The following is a 13,660-nucleotide window of genomic DNA, read 5'->3' as shown; positions in this document are numbered from 1 at the left end:
GCAAAAAAAATTTTTTTTTAATGGAAACCTGATGGAAAAGATAAAACACTGAATAAATGGCAGTTTGGGAAGGAAGGTTGAATAGTAAATTTTATTTGGAGTTTATAGAGAGAAGAGCAGATAATGAAAAATGGTGAAAATTTTAAATGAATGTTAAATTTTTGACTTGAATTGACTTTTTTTCATATATTTTTTATTGTATTGAATAGAAGGGTTACATTATATTCACCAGATAGAAGGTGCATTACTTCACAAACATTGCTACCCTTTCTCATGTCTTGGTCCCCATTTCCCTCCCCCCATTGAATTGACTTTTAAACATTTAAACCAAACAATGTTGACATTTTTATTAAGCTGAAAAAGAGGAAACCACAAACACTACTTACAGTATTATTTATGAAGAGTATCTCTAAACAAAACAAAAAGGTATAAGTAAGCAACTGAATTTGTTGGGCTCTTAATAAGAGGTTTTCTTTCTTTAGTCCCAAGTGTGTTGTTTTATTTATGTAATTCCTTTAAACTAAAATTGAACTCGTTTTGAACTCTTTTAGGCATGTTACTACCAGATTCAGCGTGAGAAGCTTAACTAAACTTCATAACAGCTTACAAACTGGATTATCTACCACCAAGCATTATAGCACCATCTGGAATCTTCTTGCAGTGTCCAAAAAGAACAGTATTGAAATTGGAAAGGACTTTGTATTATTTGGTCATTATTTCTGAGCCTTACTAATAATTAGAACCCTAAGTCCAGAGGGGAGATGGAGACTGTAGTTTTAAGAGAGGATGAAATCTAACTAGATCAGTCATTGGCCTGTGTTAAGTTCCAAAAGTTTCATACATCTGCCATTTAGAAAACAAGGCCATCCATTCCCATAGAAAAGGATATATATGCCACATGATATTGTAAGAAAATTCCCAGCACAATCAGCTTCTTTCATTAAAGAAGTTGGTGAATGTTTTGAGTTTCTGGTTTGCCTGGATTCCTCTGCAGCTCCCCCAGGTCCCTTGGCAAGAAGCAGGCTGAAACTACAGTAGGCCCTTTTCATCATGTATGAAACTACAGTAGGCCCTTTTCATCATGTGTGCAGCATGCTTCTGTGCTATGGATGGGAAAAGAAAAATTTTTAACTGCAGTTTTAACTTTTTTAAGCTTTTACAGTAGAGAATTCATGATGGAAGAGGTTCTATGCAGAGACCACCACACCCTCATCCCAAGCAGGGAGTCCATCCAGTGAGGAGTGTTCTGCCACCTGATTAAAATGAACATAGGAATTTTGCTGTTGGTGTCCTCAGTAGGATAGTCATACACTGGAATTCAAATGCCCATTCAGCCACTGTGGAACCTCCCTTGTTTGTGTGCAACACTGGATTCCAATTCCTGGTACTGAAAGTCTAACAAGCTTCTACAAGGAAGCTGTCAGGTGGAATATCAAGGAAAGAAGTGCAGGATTCCCCAGCCTTGTGTTGTGGTTCTTCCCTATACCTCGCACTGAATCACAGATGGGAAGAAAGAGGAAACAAGCTTTGGCTTTTCCCACCCTAACAGTATTGTGGCACCTCAACATTTTAGTGTTTGGGGGGGGGGGTTGTTTTTTTAAACGTCCTGTTGTAGGTTGTTGATGTGCACTGGACTAGTGACACTAGTAGCTGTTTTGGATAACGTAGGTGCATAGGTGCTCTTCATCATCTCACCCCACACACCCCAGTGAGCGGACATCCTGTCCTGACTAGGTGAAGTGACTCAGCGGATGTTCACAGCTTCTGAAAAACGATCATGGTTCCTGCTCTACTTTCTAATCAAGACAAATGTTTGTTAAAATATTGTTTTGGAATGTTGGCTGTAATGTAACAGCAATTTTCATAATAAATGACATTCATTTTATGGAGTGGTTTCATGATTGTGGAAGAAATGACACAGGGCAGTCTTAAAAGCAACCCACTCAGTGTTCTTTTGGCAAACATTATGAGACCTACTTCTTTGGTGTCAGAGGACTAAGGAGATATCTTTTTTAATATAAACACTAATCATCTTTGCTGGCAAAGGAGTTAATTCTGATCCTAATAACCCAAGGACAAGAGGCTTACAAAAGACATATTTGATACTTACTCATTTTTTGTTTTATTATATTTTTAACTCATTGTTTCTTATGTTTTTCTCTGGTTAGAAACATTAGGTGATCATCTCGTGATTGTAATGTTTCCTTCCCTCCTTCCTTCCTTCCTTCCTTCCTTCCTACCTTCCTTCCTTCCCTCCTTCCTTCCTTCCCTTTCTTTCTTTTTTTGTGGGTCATGGGGCTTAAACTCTGGGCTCAGCTCAAGGCTACCACCCTACCCCTAGGCCTGGACATTGCCCCTGAGCTCTTCTTCAGCTCTAGGCTACCATCTTACCCTTGGAGCCACAGCCCCACTTTCCATTTTCTACAGGTTAATTGGAAATAAGAATCTCAGAGTCTGGGCCAGGAGTTTGGCCTAGTGGTAAAGTGCTTGCTTAGCATGCACGCAGAGCCGGGTTCAATTCCTTGGTACCACATACATAGCAAAAAGCCGGAAGTGGTGCTGAGGCTCAAATGGTAGAGTGCTAGCCTTGAGAAAGTCCAATTACAGTGCTCAGGCCCTGCCTGAGCCCAAGCCCAGGACTGGCAAAAAAAAAAAAAAAATCTCACCTTTAGTGCCCGGGCTGGCTTTGAACCTGGATCCTTAGATCTCAGCCTCCTGAGTACTTTGGATTACAGGCATGAGCCACCACACCTGATTTGTAATGTTTCTTTAAGGAGCTTTTCCATCTTGCCACTGCCTTCCGCCAGAATGTACCTGCTCTGTATGGAAAGGAACCAACTCTCAAAAAGCTGTCTATGTTAAGCACTTCGCATTTCCATCAGGGATGGTTTTGTTTTTCTGAACAAGTACACATAACCATTGGCTATTACCTCCTTAAGATGACAGGAATATTTTGTGGAAATGGACAAATGTGGACTATTGTGATAAGTGAGAAATTATCAAGTGACGATAGTCTGTCACCATTCTAAGAAAAACATGTTGCAATCCACCATTTTATTGGAGTCTGGGATTATACTATATTTATGCTCTTTGGATAGCAAATTAAAGTGATAAATTTCCAGTTCACTTTCTGGAAAACTATCTCCTCCAGGCCAGGTTTGCGAATACAAATATTTAGCGTTCGTGCATCAAATATAAATGACTTTCACATTCATGGAGAATGATCACAGCAGCCCTGGAAGGCAAGAATCAACTTCTTTTGTCCCTGTTTTGCAACAAGGAGTAGCTGTGCTTTGTTCATTTCCAGAATTAGGACTTGAGTCTGAATATCCCCATTCTAGTTCCAGTGCTCTTTCCAGCTACAGTTGCCGTGGGTGTCATTTCATGGCTGGGTTCTGCATTGTAAGTTCTTTAAAAGATGAGTTAAGCATGAAAAATCCTTTAAAAATGAGTGATTTTTCACAAAATACACTGCTGAAAAGCTCACAAATGTGTTAAGTTTCCAAGTTTGTTTTTCCTCTAGTTGGGAGATGAAGAAGCATCTTAATTTTGGATGAAAGGTACATAATGCTGAATGCTGCTTGGTCTTTTGTCTCGCCCAGGAGTACCTTTTCTTCTGTCTGAGACCTAGAACCAGTTTCTCTCTTGCCACTCCAATGCTGTAGACCTGACTGCAACTACCATAGTTTGAGGTAGAAGAATGGGACATTTGTTAAATTCAGAAGAGAAGCTTAATAGGATGGATTGGAACAATCTATTTTTGCTAAGTCATTATTGACCTGATATATTTTTTTTACCAGAACATGAGAAAACAGGTTCAGAATTGATTTACTCCAGGTGTCTTCACCGTTTTTCATTTCATTAAAAATGTCATCTGTGGGAGCCCCACTATCTTGAAATAGCGAAGACATGAATGTTTTCTAGTACTAATTGTGCTGGTAACAAGTGAGAGGATACTGGATGAAGCTTGGGAATGGTATAAATAAGATGTTTTGATGCCAGGAATGCTTACTGTTTGTGACAGGTGAGGATTTTCAGTAATCAGGCAGGGTTAGGTCTGTGGATTAAAATCTAAGAGGATGTGCACAGGTTTTACCTCTGTAAGGTGACTTTGTCACACTAATAGCCCTCTAGTATTTGCTACTCAGGCTTTCGTCTGGATAGGAGCAACATTGCATGTTTATACTCTTGGAGGTAAGACACTGCCCCCTCAAATCCTCAAAGGATATCTCCTACAAATATTGTTTGTAATAACTAAAGATAGAATTCTGGGGAATCTAATCTACCTGGTTGAGTTTCATAGTAACTCAGATTACATGGAAAATTGTATGATTTTTGAAAGCATAGGTTCCTCTGATAATCAATTTCTTAAGTATGAAATAATGAATTGTCATGGGGCTTGAGTAAAACAGCATTTATTCTAGTCCTAATCAAATAGCACTGCACTGACTCCAAGGAAAGCAACTATTTTTGTACAGGACATTTCTTGTCATTAAGATTTCAAGTGCTTTTATTTTTCTTCAGAACTTGTCTTTTTAAAAGAATTACTCTGGGAAAAAAAACAAGCATAATATATTAATTATTGCATAGCTATCAGTACTTGTTTTTTTAAGCTAATAAAATACTAATGTATTTTATACTAATGTTTAGGTCCAATGCCTTAGAACTTAATAATAGTAATGCAGTTTGTAAGTCAGTGACAAGAACTGGCAACCTGTTCCTGCTATTTAATTAGCCTTGAATTGTATGTGAATGAGTATTTACTTGCACTTTCAAACAAGAATTCCCATCCCAGCAGAAACAGTTAAGTCCCTGTTAACAAAGTCTATTGCAGATGATATGAAAAGAAAAGAAGAAACATCAATCTTTTGCCAGATACCAGCACCTTTAAGGACTAGGTTAACAGAGTAGATGTTCTGATTTTTCTACTTCTGAACTCTACTAAATTCCTCTTTAAATGTGAGATTCCTTATCTGGAAAAGGCTAAGGGTTGTGTTTTATTACCTTGTGAAGATTCCCATCAGCTCCTGATTGTAAAGTATGGTGGGGATAGAGGTTAAGGTTGGTTTATGTCAGTCAAGGAGAGGAAGGGCACAAATCAGGAGGAAGTTCCAGCTACTCTCCAGCTCTATATGGGTGAGATCAGCCTTTTATATTTTGGCTACTTGTTTTTCTGACCTTTTCTTAGCAACATCTGGACATACTGAGCTATAGTTGCAGCACGGTTGCAGGTGAAACTGCAGCATGAACAACTCAAGCAGAATCTGCTTCACCACATACTGTGGATGTAATACATGTGGGAGATGGTTGCAGCAAGCTAATGGATATGAAAATTGAATGATAAGTGCTATAAATGCAACACATTGCAAACTTTTTTCAGCTATCTGGAAGGAGAATTGACCGTTTCCTGGAATTTCTCTTAACTTTTCCTAATCTTAGGTTGTTATAACAAAATACCATAGGTTGGGTAGTTTAGACAATAGGATCCTATTGTTTCCTCAAGTCTGGAAGCTGAAACTCAGGTGTCATGTTTTTGCTTATGTGTGCAGATGATTTACTCCACTCAAAGCTCACCTCCTCAGTGAGGCTTTCCTTGGTCTCCCATCTAAAACTGCATTTTCTACTGGCACATCCTCGCCAACTTCCCTAGTTTAGTTGTCTTCCTAACCTTTTGAGTACCAAATGAAATTGTTGACTTAAATATTTTATTCTTGGCTTTGTCTCCTCTCTGGAATGTAAACACCTGAATGACAATTTTTGTCTCTTCACTGCTATTTCTGAACCACCTAACACAATACCCAGTACACATGAAGTGTTCAGTAAATAAATACTTGTTGAATGCAACCCATTTATTATTATTACCTAGATCATGAAAAATTCACATCAAGAAAGAAAAAAAAACTATACACTTTTTTTTTTTGCCAATCTTGGGGCTCGAACTCAGGGCCTGGGCATTTTCCTTGAACTTTCTTGAGGCTAGTGCTCTACCACTTGAACCACAGCACCACTTCTGGCTTTTTCTGTGTATGTGGTACTGAGAAATCAAACCCAGGGCTTCATGCATGTTAGGCCAGCATTCTACCACTAGGCCACACTCCTGGTCAGAACTATGCACTTAATTCCACTAATCAGTAATTCAAATGGTTCTCAGTTGTCCTCAGATAAACACACATGTGAGAGAGAGAGAGAGAGAGAGAGAGAGAGAGAGAGAGAGAGAGAGAGAGAGAGAGAGAGAGAGAGAGTGTATACATATATGCTGCTGCTGGAGCTTAGACTTTGAACTTTGCCTTCTCAGCTTTTTGGCTCATGGTAGGCATACTCTCATGTGAGCTACCCCTCCAGTTCACACATCTCTTATTCAGATGTAATCCTAGTGAAGAGAGTGAACCTTTGTAAATGTCTTGTTTTCACATATGTAATGATGTTGACTTCTGAGGATTCAAGGGTAGAAGTTCTAAAAGACTTTATGGTCCATTATATCTTCCATACAGAACTACAGGGCTCCTGTGTACAGCTGCGCTGGAGAATGTCTTTCTTTTAATGATAGCTAAGATCAACAAGGCAAAACATGGGTAAATGAATAATACATTATTTGTTAAAAAAAAAAAAACAGGAGATGGGAATGTGTCTATGAAATAGTTTTCTCTTCCACACAGTTGTTGATGGTTAATTTGGAGAGAAACTATCACAGGGAAAGGTATATTTTATTTAATGTGTCCCAATGTATAGTACAGTGCCTAGTTTGTTCAATAGATACTGCTAAAAATTCATTTCTGTGTACTAAGAGCTATGGGCCAATGTGACTGAGCAGCTATGTACCATTGTCTGCTTCCTAGTTCTGAGTGACCTTTGGAAGCTTAAGCCAGGGAAATGATACACTCAGACAAAGAAGCAGATCTGCCAGACAAGGACAGGAAGTTTTCTTCTGCAACCAGTCCTGAAAATGGTATGTGTCACCTTTCCTAGTCCAGAAGGCCTTATCATTTCACTCTAAATATGAGCTCAAAGGTACTGTGCCAAACCTAATTGATTTACTGTGATTCTTTTCTTTGCTTTGCTTTCTTTTTCTTTCTTCCTCCCTTCCTTTCTTCCTTCCTTCCTTCCTTCCTTTCTTTCTTGCCAGTCCTGGGACTTGAACTCTAAACTCAGGGCTTAGACACTGTCTTTGGACACTTTTTGCTGAAGGCTAGCACTCTGCCACTTGAGCCATAGCATCACTTCTGGCTCTTTCTGTGTATGTGGTACAGAGGAATCGAACCCAGGGCTTTGTACATGCTAGGCAAGCACTCTACCACTAGGCTACATTCCTGTGATACTTTTAAAGGGCTTGTTCTACAGCTTTTAATTTCCACCTTATCGCTAATAGTGATAGTTTTGAAGGCAAATTTCCTTTTTAAAATTGTATTTTTCTAAACTTTAAGTAGTTATCCAAAGGTGTTGCCATTTATAAATGAATCTTAATGAAGGCAGTTTTCAAGGCAGAAAGGAAAGAAATTTGATGTGATAGATTGAGAACCTTCCCCATCCCATGCTTTATTTATTTATTTATTTATTTATTTTTGCCAGTCCTGGGCTTGAGCTCAGGGCCTGAGCACTGTCCTTGGACTTTCTCAAGGCTAGAGCTCTACCACTTGAGCCTCAGCACCACTTCTGGCTTTATTCTATGTATGTGGTACCGAGGAATCGAACCCGGGTCTTCATGCATGCTAGGCAAGCACTCTACCACTAGGCCAAACTCCTGGCCCCATCCCATGTTTTATTAAAATAAAAACACCAAACTTGTTCACATTCAGGTTATCACTACAAAATAGAATTTTTATTTGCTAAAATCTATTTAGCCCTATACTCAGAATACTGAAAATTGTGTAAAAAAAAATGTAAGCTGGATACTAGTGGCTCAAGCCTATAATCCTAGCTATTCAGGAGGCTTAAATCTGAGGATCACAGTTTAAAGCAAGTCTAGAAAGCAAAGTCTGTGAGACTTTTATATCCAATTAACCACTAGAAAACCAAAAGTGGAGGTGTGGCTCTAGGGACAGTGCTCAGGCCCTGAGTTCAAGTTCTGTGACCAACAAAACAAAGGTTTTCAATAAGGACTTCCAGACAAGATCAGACGTGTTCAGGGTGGTATGGCCGTAGACAAACTTCCAAAAAAGGGATGAAGCACACACAGGCTGATAGGAGAGAGAAGGGGAAAGCAATGATATTATTCTCATCATATACATCTGTATATTTTACATAACACTATTAGGTCTCTACAAGAAAGCAAAAACATCCTTGCATTTTCCATAAGAAAACATCTTCAGATAGTCACATGGTTTTCTGAAATTCCTAGCATCTGTGATGGAGCCAGCTTGAAGCTGATCCTGGTGCTTAAACTCAGGGCCTGGGCACTGTCCTTGGGCTTTCTCAAGTCTAGCACTATACCACTTGAGGCACAGCACTACTTCTGGGTTTTTCTGTGTATGTGGTACCAAGGAATTGAACCCAGGGCAAGCACACGAGGCCATGCTCCTGGCCCTTGAAGCCAGATCTTTAGCCTGAAATCCAGTATCATTTCCATTCATCATGAGAGCCTTTGGCATGCTCAGCCATCTAAGCTGCCTTTCATATTCACACTTGCCTCTCTTGCTAACCCACACCTGCCACCTGATCTTTGCTCTTTTCTCCTTTTAGGCCTGTCCAGTATCCTGAGGCTTCTGCTGCAAGAACTAAGTCTCTTCTACAGCCGTGATGTGAATGGACTATGTCTCTTGTATAATCTCCTCCACTCCCCGTGGCTGCAGGCTCTGCTTAAGGTGAACACTCCCCAACTTGGAAGCTGGCTTGCTATGATGATCAAAAACAAAACAAAGACACCTATCTTACTCTGTTAGAAAGCTGTCACAATCTACCACAAACTGAATAGCTTATAATAAACAAACATTATTTCTCAGAGATCTGGAGGCACAGAAATTCAGGTCAAACTACTGGCAGTTGTGGTGTCTTAAAAATTTCCTTGTTCAGCGCGGTGGCCTGTAATCCTAGCTACTCAGGAGGCTGAGATCTGAGGATCAAGGTTCAAAGCCAGCCCCAGCATACAAGGACCTGAGACTCTTATTTCCATTTAACCTCTAGAAAACAGGAAGTGGACTTTGGCTCAAAGGTAGGGAGGTAGTCTTGAGCTGAAGAACCCCGGGACAATGCCCAGGCCCAGGGGTAGGGCAGTAGCCTTGAGCTGAAGAGCTCAGGGACAGCACCCAGGCTGAATTCAAGCCCCATGACCCACAAACAAAAATGTCCTTGTTTTATGACAAGGCAGTCTTTTCCTGTAATTTCACATAGTAGAAGGGCCTAGGGACTCTCTCAGGAGTTTATGAAGTAGTAAAAAAAAATATATTCTTATATAGCTATTTACAAGAGGTTTAAGTACTTGGAGGGATTCTTGCTCTATACTAATCCACTTCCATGAGAGCCAATTTGATCCTGTCAGCAGTCACCCAAGATTGAGTATGGAAGCATATTCTCCATCAATTGAGCCTTGAAATAACTGCAGCCCTGGACTATGGCTTGACCAACACCTTACAGGATTAAACCCTTTTTCCCTTTGAGAATCTTAACTCCATTCTGGCCTTTTGGCAGATTTATGACTGCCTCCAGGAATTTAAAGAAAAGAAACTAGTTCCTGCCACACCCCATGCCCAGCAGTTATCTCATGAGGTAAGTGATTTTACTCCACGGACTGGTGGAGCTTTCAGTAATACCTGTTACCTCCCTCGATTATTTAAATGACTTGAAGGCTCTGTTGGAAGAGTTTAATGATTATGTATCATCCCCTCTCCCCACATACACTATTTTTCATAGTATTGGGGATAGAACCCAGGATGTTGTGCATGTTAGGCAAGTACTATATCACTAAGATACATCCCCAGCCCAGTTATGTGTCTCAGTAAAGGTTTTTAATTAGCTGTCTTCCAAATTAAAACATCTCCCTCAACACATAGACATTTTTAGTGTATTCCCATTTTTCTTTATCTTTTAAGCTCAGTTGACCCTATGTAAACAAGATAATGTTACTGTAATTTTCCTCTCATTTAGATATCTAGCCTGGACTCTATTATAGTCTCAACTATCAAACTACCTCTCCACCTCAATCTTATTTGAATTTTTAATAAATACATCAAATCTAGCTACTGTTTCCACTCCAATCTGCATCTCTTGAAGCCATTTCTATCTCATTGAATAACATCTCTGTTCATGCAGAGCCCAGAGGGGTCACCTTTGACTCTTTGATACCTCACACCCAATTTGATGGCAAATCCTATCAGCTTTATTTTCATATACATCCAGAATCTTACTTCCTATCATCATAGGTCATTGTATTATAGCCTTCTACACCAGGTTCTACCCTGTTCCTTCTAGTCTGTTCCCAATAAAGGAGCCAGAGATCCTCTTAAAAGGAAGGCATATCGTGTTGTTCCTCTGCTCAAATCCTTCTGATGACTTCCCATCTCTGAGAAAACACACTGAAGTTCTTTCATAGTCAAACATGACAGCTTTTTTTTTTTTTTTTTTTTTGCCAGTTCTGGGCCTTGGATTCAGGGCCTGAGCATTGTACTTGGGCTTTCTCAAGGCTCTACCACTGGAACTACAGAACCACTTACAGCTTTTCTCTCTCTCTCTCTCTCTCTCTCTCTTTTTTTGTGGGTCATGGGGCTTGAATTCTGGGCCTGGGCCCTGTCCCTGAGTTCAACAGCTCAAGGCTATCACCTTACCCCTGGAGCCACAGCACCACTTCTGGTTTTCTAGAGATTAATTTAAGAGTCTCACATTCTTTAGTGCCCAAGCTGGCTTAGAATTATGATCTTCAGATCTCAGCTTCCTGAGTAGCTAGGATTACAGGCGTGAGCCACCATGCTGGGCATCCAGCTTTTTTCTATGTATGTGGTAGTGGTACTGAGGAATCAAACCCAGGTCTTCATGCATGCTAGGCAAGCACTCTACCACTAGGCCAAACTCCTGGCCCAAAGCATGACAGCTTTGATTCTGCATTTATTATGTTCTGCCTGCTTGCCCTGCTGTAGCCATATTCATCTCTTGTGGTGGTTTGAATTCATAGACAAGCTCCTGCTGCAGGCCCTTTGCATTTGCCACCTTGTGTCAGTTATGCTTTTGCTCATGTGTGCACATGATTTACTCCACTCAAAGCTCACTGATCCTCGGTAAGGCTTTCCTTGGTCTCCCATCTAAAACTGCATTTTCTACTGGCACATCCTCGCCAACTTCCCTAGTTTAGTTGTCTTCCTAACCCTTTGAGTACCAAATGAAATTGTTGACTTAAATATTTTATTCTTGGCTTTGTCTCCTCTCTGGAATGTAAACACCTGAATGACAATTTTTGTCTCTTCACTGCTATTTCTGAACCACCTAACACAGTACCCAGTACACATGAAGTGTTCAGTAAATAAATACTTGTTGAATGCAACCCATTTATTATTACTATTACCTAGATCATGAAAAATTCACATCAAGAAAGAAAAAAAAAACTATACACTTTTTTTTTTTTTTTGCTAATCTTGGGGCTTGAACTCAGGGCCTGGGCACTTTCCTTGAACTTTCTTGAGGCTAGTGCTCTACCACTTGAACCACAGCACCACTTCTGGCTTTTTCTGTGTATGTGGTACTGAGAAATCAAACCCAGGGCTTCATGCATGTTAGGCCAGCATTCTACTACTAGGCCACACTCCCGGTCAGTACTATACACTTAATTCCACTAATCAGTAATTCAAATGGTTCTCAGTTGTCCACAGATAAACACACGTTAGAGTGTGTGTGTGTGTGTGTGTGTGTGTGTGTGTGTGTGTGTGTGTACATATATGCTGCTGCTGGAGCTTAGACTTTGAACTTTGCCTTCTCAGCTTTTTGGCTCATGGTAGGCATACTCTCATGTGAGCTACCCCTCCAGTTCACACATCTCTTATTCAGGTGTAATCCTAGTGAAGAGAGTGAACCTTTGTAAATGTCTTGTTTTCACATATGTAATGATGTTGACTTCTGAGGATTCAAGGGTAGAAGTTCTGAAAGACTTTATGGTCTCTGAAGGCAGGTCTATATTTAAAGTATAGCAAAGAGGTCAGGATTTATTTTATCACTTTTATATTGCAACGAACACTACCACTGTTAATAAAACAATATGTCCTGAAATAGAAATCATTATTCCCATTTTGTACTTGAAGGAAGGGTATCCCAAGGCCTAGGCTATGTGAATTCTGCACTTTACTTCACACCAGAGTCATTTGCTTGTAGAGATTGACTTTAATGAACAGTTACTTTAGTGCCACCATTAGGAATGGGCTTTGACTTAAATGTTATCATAAAATTGTGCCAAGGTTGGGCACTGGGGTTTAGATTAACCCCCAGTCTTAGATTCAGCTTGCTGTAGTGAAGTTTAATATCATGTTAGCCTGTCTGCTATTTAGCCAGAGTGGGGTTAACTGAGTGATGAAAACTTTCTTTTATCAGCCTATAGGGGTTTTTTAGGTACTTTTAACATATTCACATACCTTAACTCTCTTCATTTGTTTTCCTCCCACCAACTCACTAGCACTACCATTTTGCTCAGTGTTATTAATTAATTGTACAGAGGGTTTGCCCCATGATATTTCATACATGTATTTAGAAATAAGGATTTCAAATTAAAATGTTATTATATTTGCTTGCCCATGAATCAGGTTGTGGAACTGTTATATGATACCCCTCATAGCCCTGAGATCCAAGAGCTGAGACAAATTCTCCAGGCTCCACACTACAAGGCAAGTTCTTGGTGAAATGTCCATCAGGCACTTTGAGTTGGGAAGAATGAGGATATGTGAAAGAAAATGTGCATTTCTTGGGTGTTGGATTACTATTAGCTTTCTTTTTCCTTACTGAACATATGCTCTATCACTGTATATAGGTGACCGATAGATTATATTTGAAACCATGAGCCATTGACTGGCTCAGTGCTATTAACCATGGAGCCAAGCCTGCCATATTTACGGGGAGGTATCTAGAACTTTTCACTGTGCCTAGCTTCTAGCACAAAGATGCTGTTTCTTTAAAATTCTAGAGGACCAGCTACTAGTTCAAAGAGAAATGATTTTTATAATTTCTTTTGAACTGGAGAAGACTTTATATTTTAGATCCAGTGTGAAAAGGTGTTTGGAATACACAGTGTGATGGTGATTAACCATTGTGAGGGGCTGTGTGAATGACATTTCATTGCACAGTAAACTTACCAACTACAGAGTCACTGTAAGTCTTCTTGTAAATCTTACGTATTTACAAAGTACCTCTATCATATTCACCCTCCTTCACCCTCTCCGTGTCTAAGCTCAGAGCTTGGAAGTGAAAAGCAGCCTGGGCTACAGAGTGAGACCCACTCATAAACAAACAAAATACCAACCAACAGTGCAAACAAATAAAAACAACTTCACAGATTCTGAGATTCATTTATTAACAGATTCGAACTTTAAGAGAAGGGATGCATTTGGAATAATAGAATTTATAGATAGCTATTGTTTATCACATATCCCCCAACAGTATTTTCATCTTAGAGAAGTTTCTTTGAGTTCCTACTGAATCATGTCCACCACGCTCACTCTCAAGAAGGGCTGTAGAATGATGCTGATATTGGTAGACA

At 39.8% G+C, this 13,660-nt stretch overlaps 2 protein-coding genes across 2 annotated transcripts in view; both read left to right on the top strand.

The window, feature by feature from the left end:
- The window catches only part of Als2 (alsin Rho guanine nucleotide exchange factor ALS2), an 80,232-nt gene extending 78,347 nt beyond the window's left edge, over nucleotides 1–1,885 (top strand). Inside the window, exon 34 of the mRNA XM_090354610.1 lies at nucleotides 552–1,885. Coding sequence (XP_090210736.1) covers nucleotides 552–590 — 39 coding nt within the window. The 3' untranslated portion in view covers nucleotides 591–1,885. The remainder of the gene's footprint in view (nucleotides 1–551) is intronic.
- Nucleotides 1,886–6,870: 4,985 nt separating this feature from the next.
- The window catches only part of Mpp4 (MAGUK p55 scaffold protein 4), a 33,525-nt gene continuing 26,735 nt past the window's right edge, over nucleotides 6,871–13,660 (top strand). The window contains exons 1-4 of the mRNA XM_090354357.1: nucleotides 6,871–6,946; nucleotides 8,677–8,798; nucleotides 9,622–9,699; nucleotides 12,711–12,791. Of these exons, the coding sequence (XP_090210483.1) occupies nucleotides 6,871–6,946; nucleotides 8,677–8,798; nucleotides 9,622–9,699; nucleotides 12,711–12,791 (357 nt within the window). The remainder of the gene's footprint in view (nucleotides 6,947–8,676; nucleotides 8,799–9,621; nucleotides 9,700–12,710; nucleotides 12,792–13,660) is intronic.

The sequence above is a fragment of the Megascapheus bottae genome, chromosome 21, assembly GCF_031878675.1.
Source record: "Megascapheus bottae isolate mThoBot1 chromosome 21, mThoBot2.hap1, whole genome shotgun sequence".
NCBI lineage: Eukaryota > Metazoa > Chordata > Mammalia > Rodentia > Geomyidae > Megascapheus > Megascapheus bottae.
Note: the sequence above shows the minus strand (reverse complement) of the source record. Positions and strands in the feature narration are given on the sequence as shown.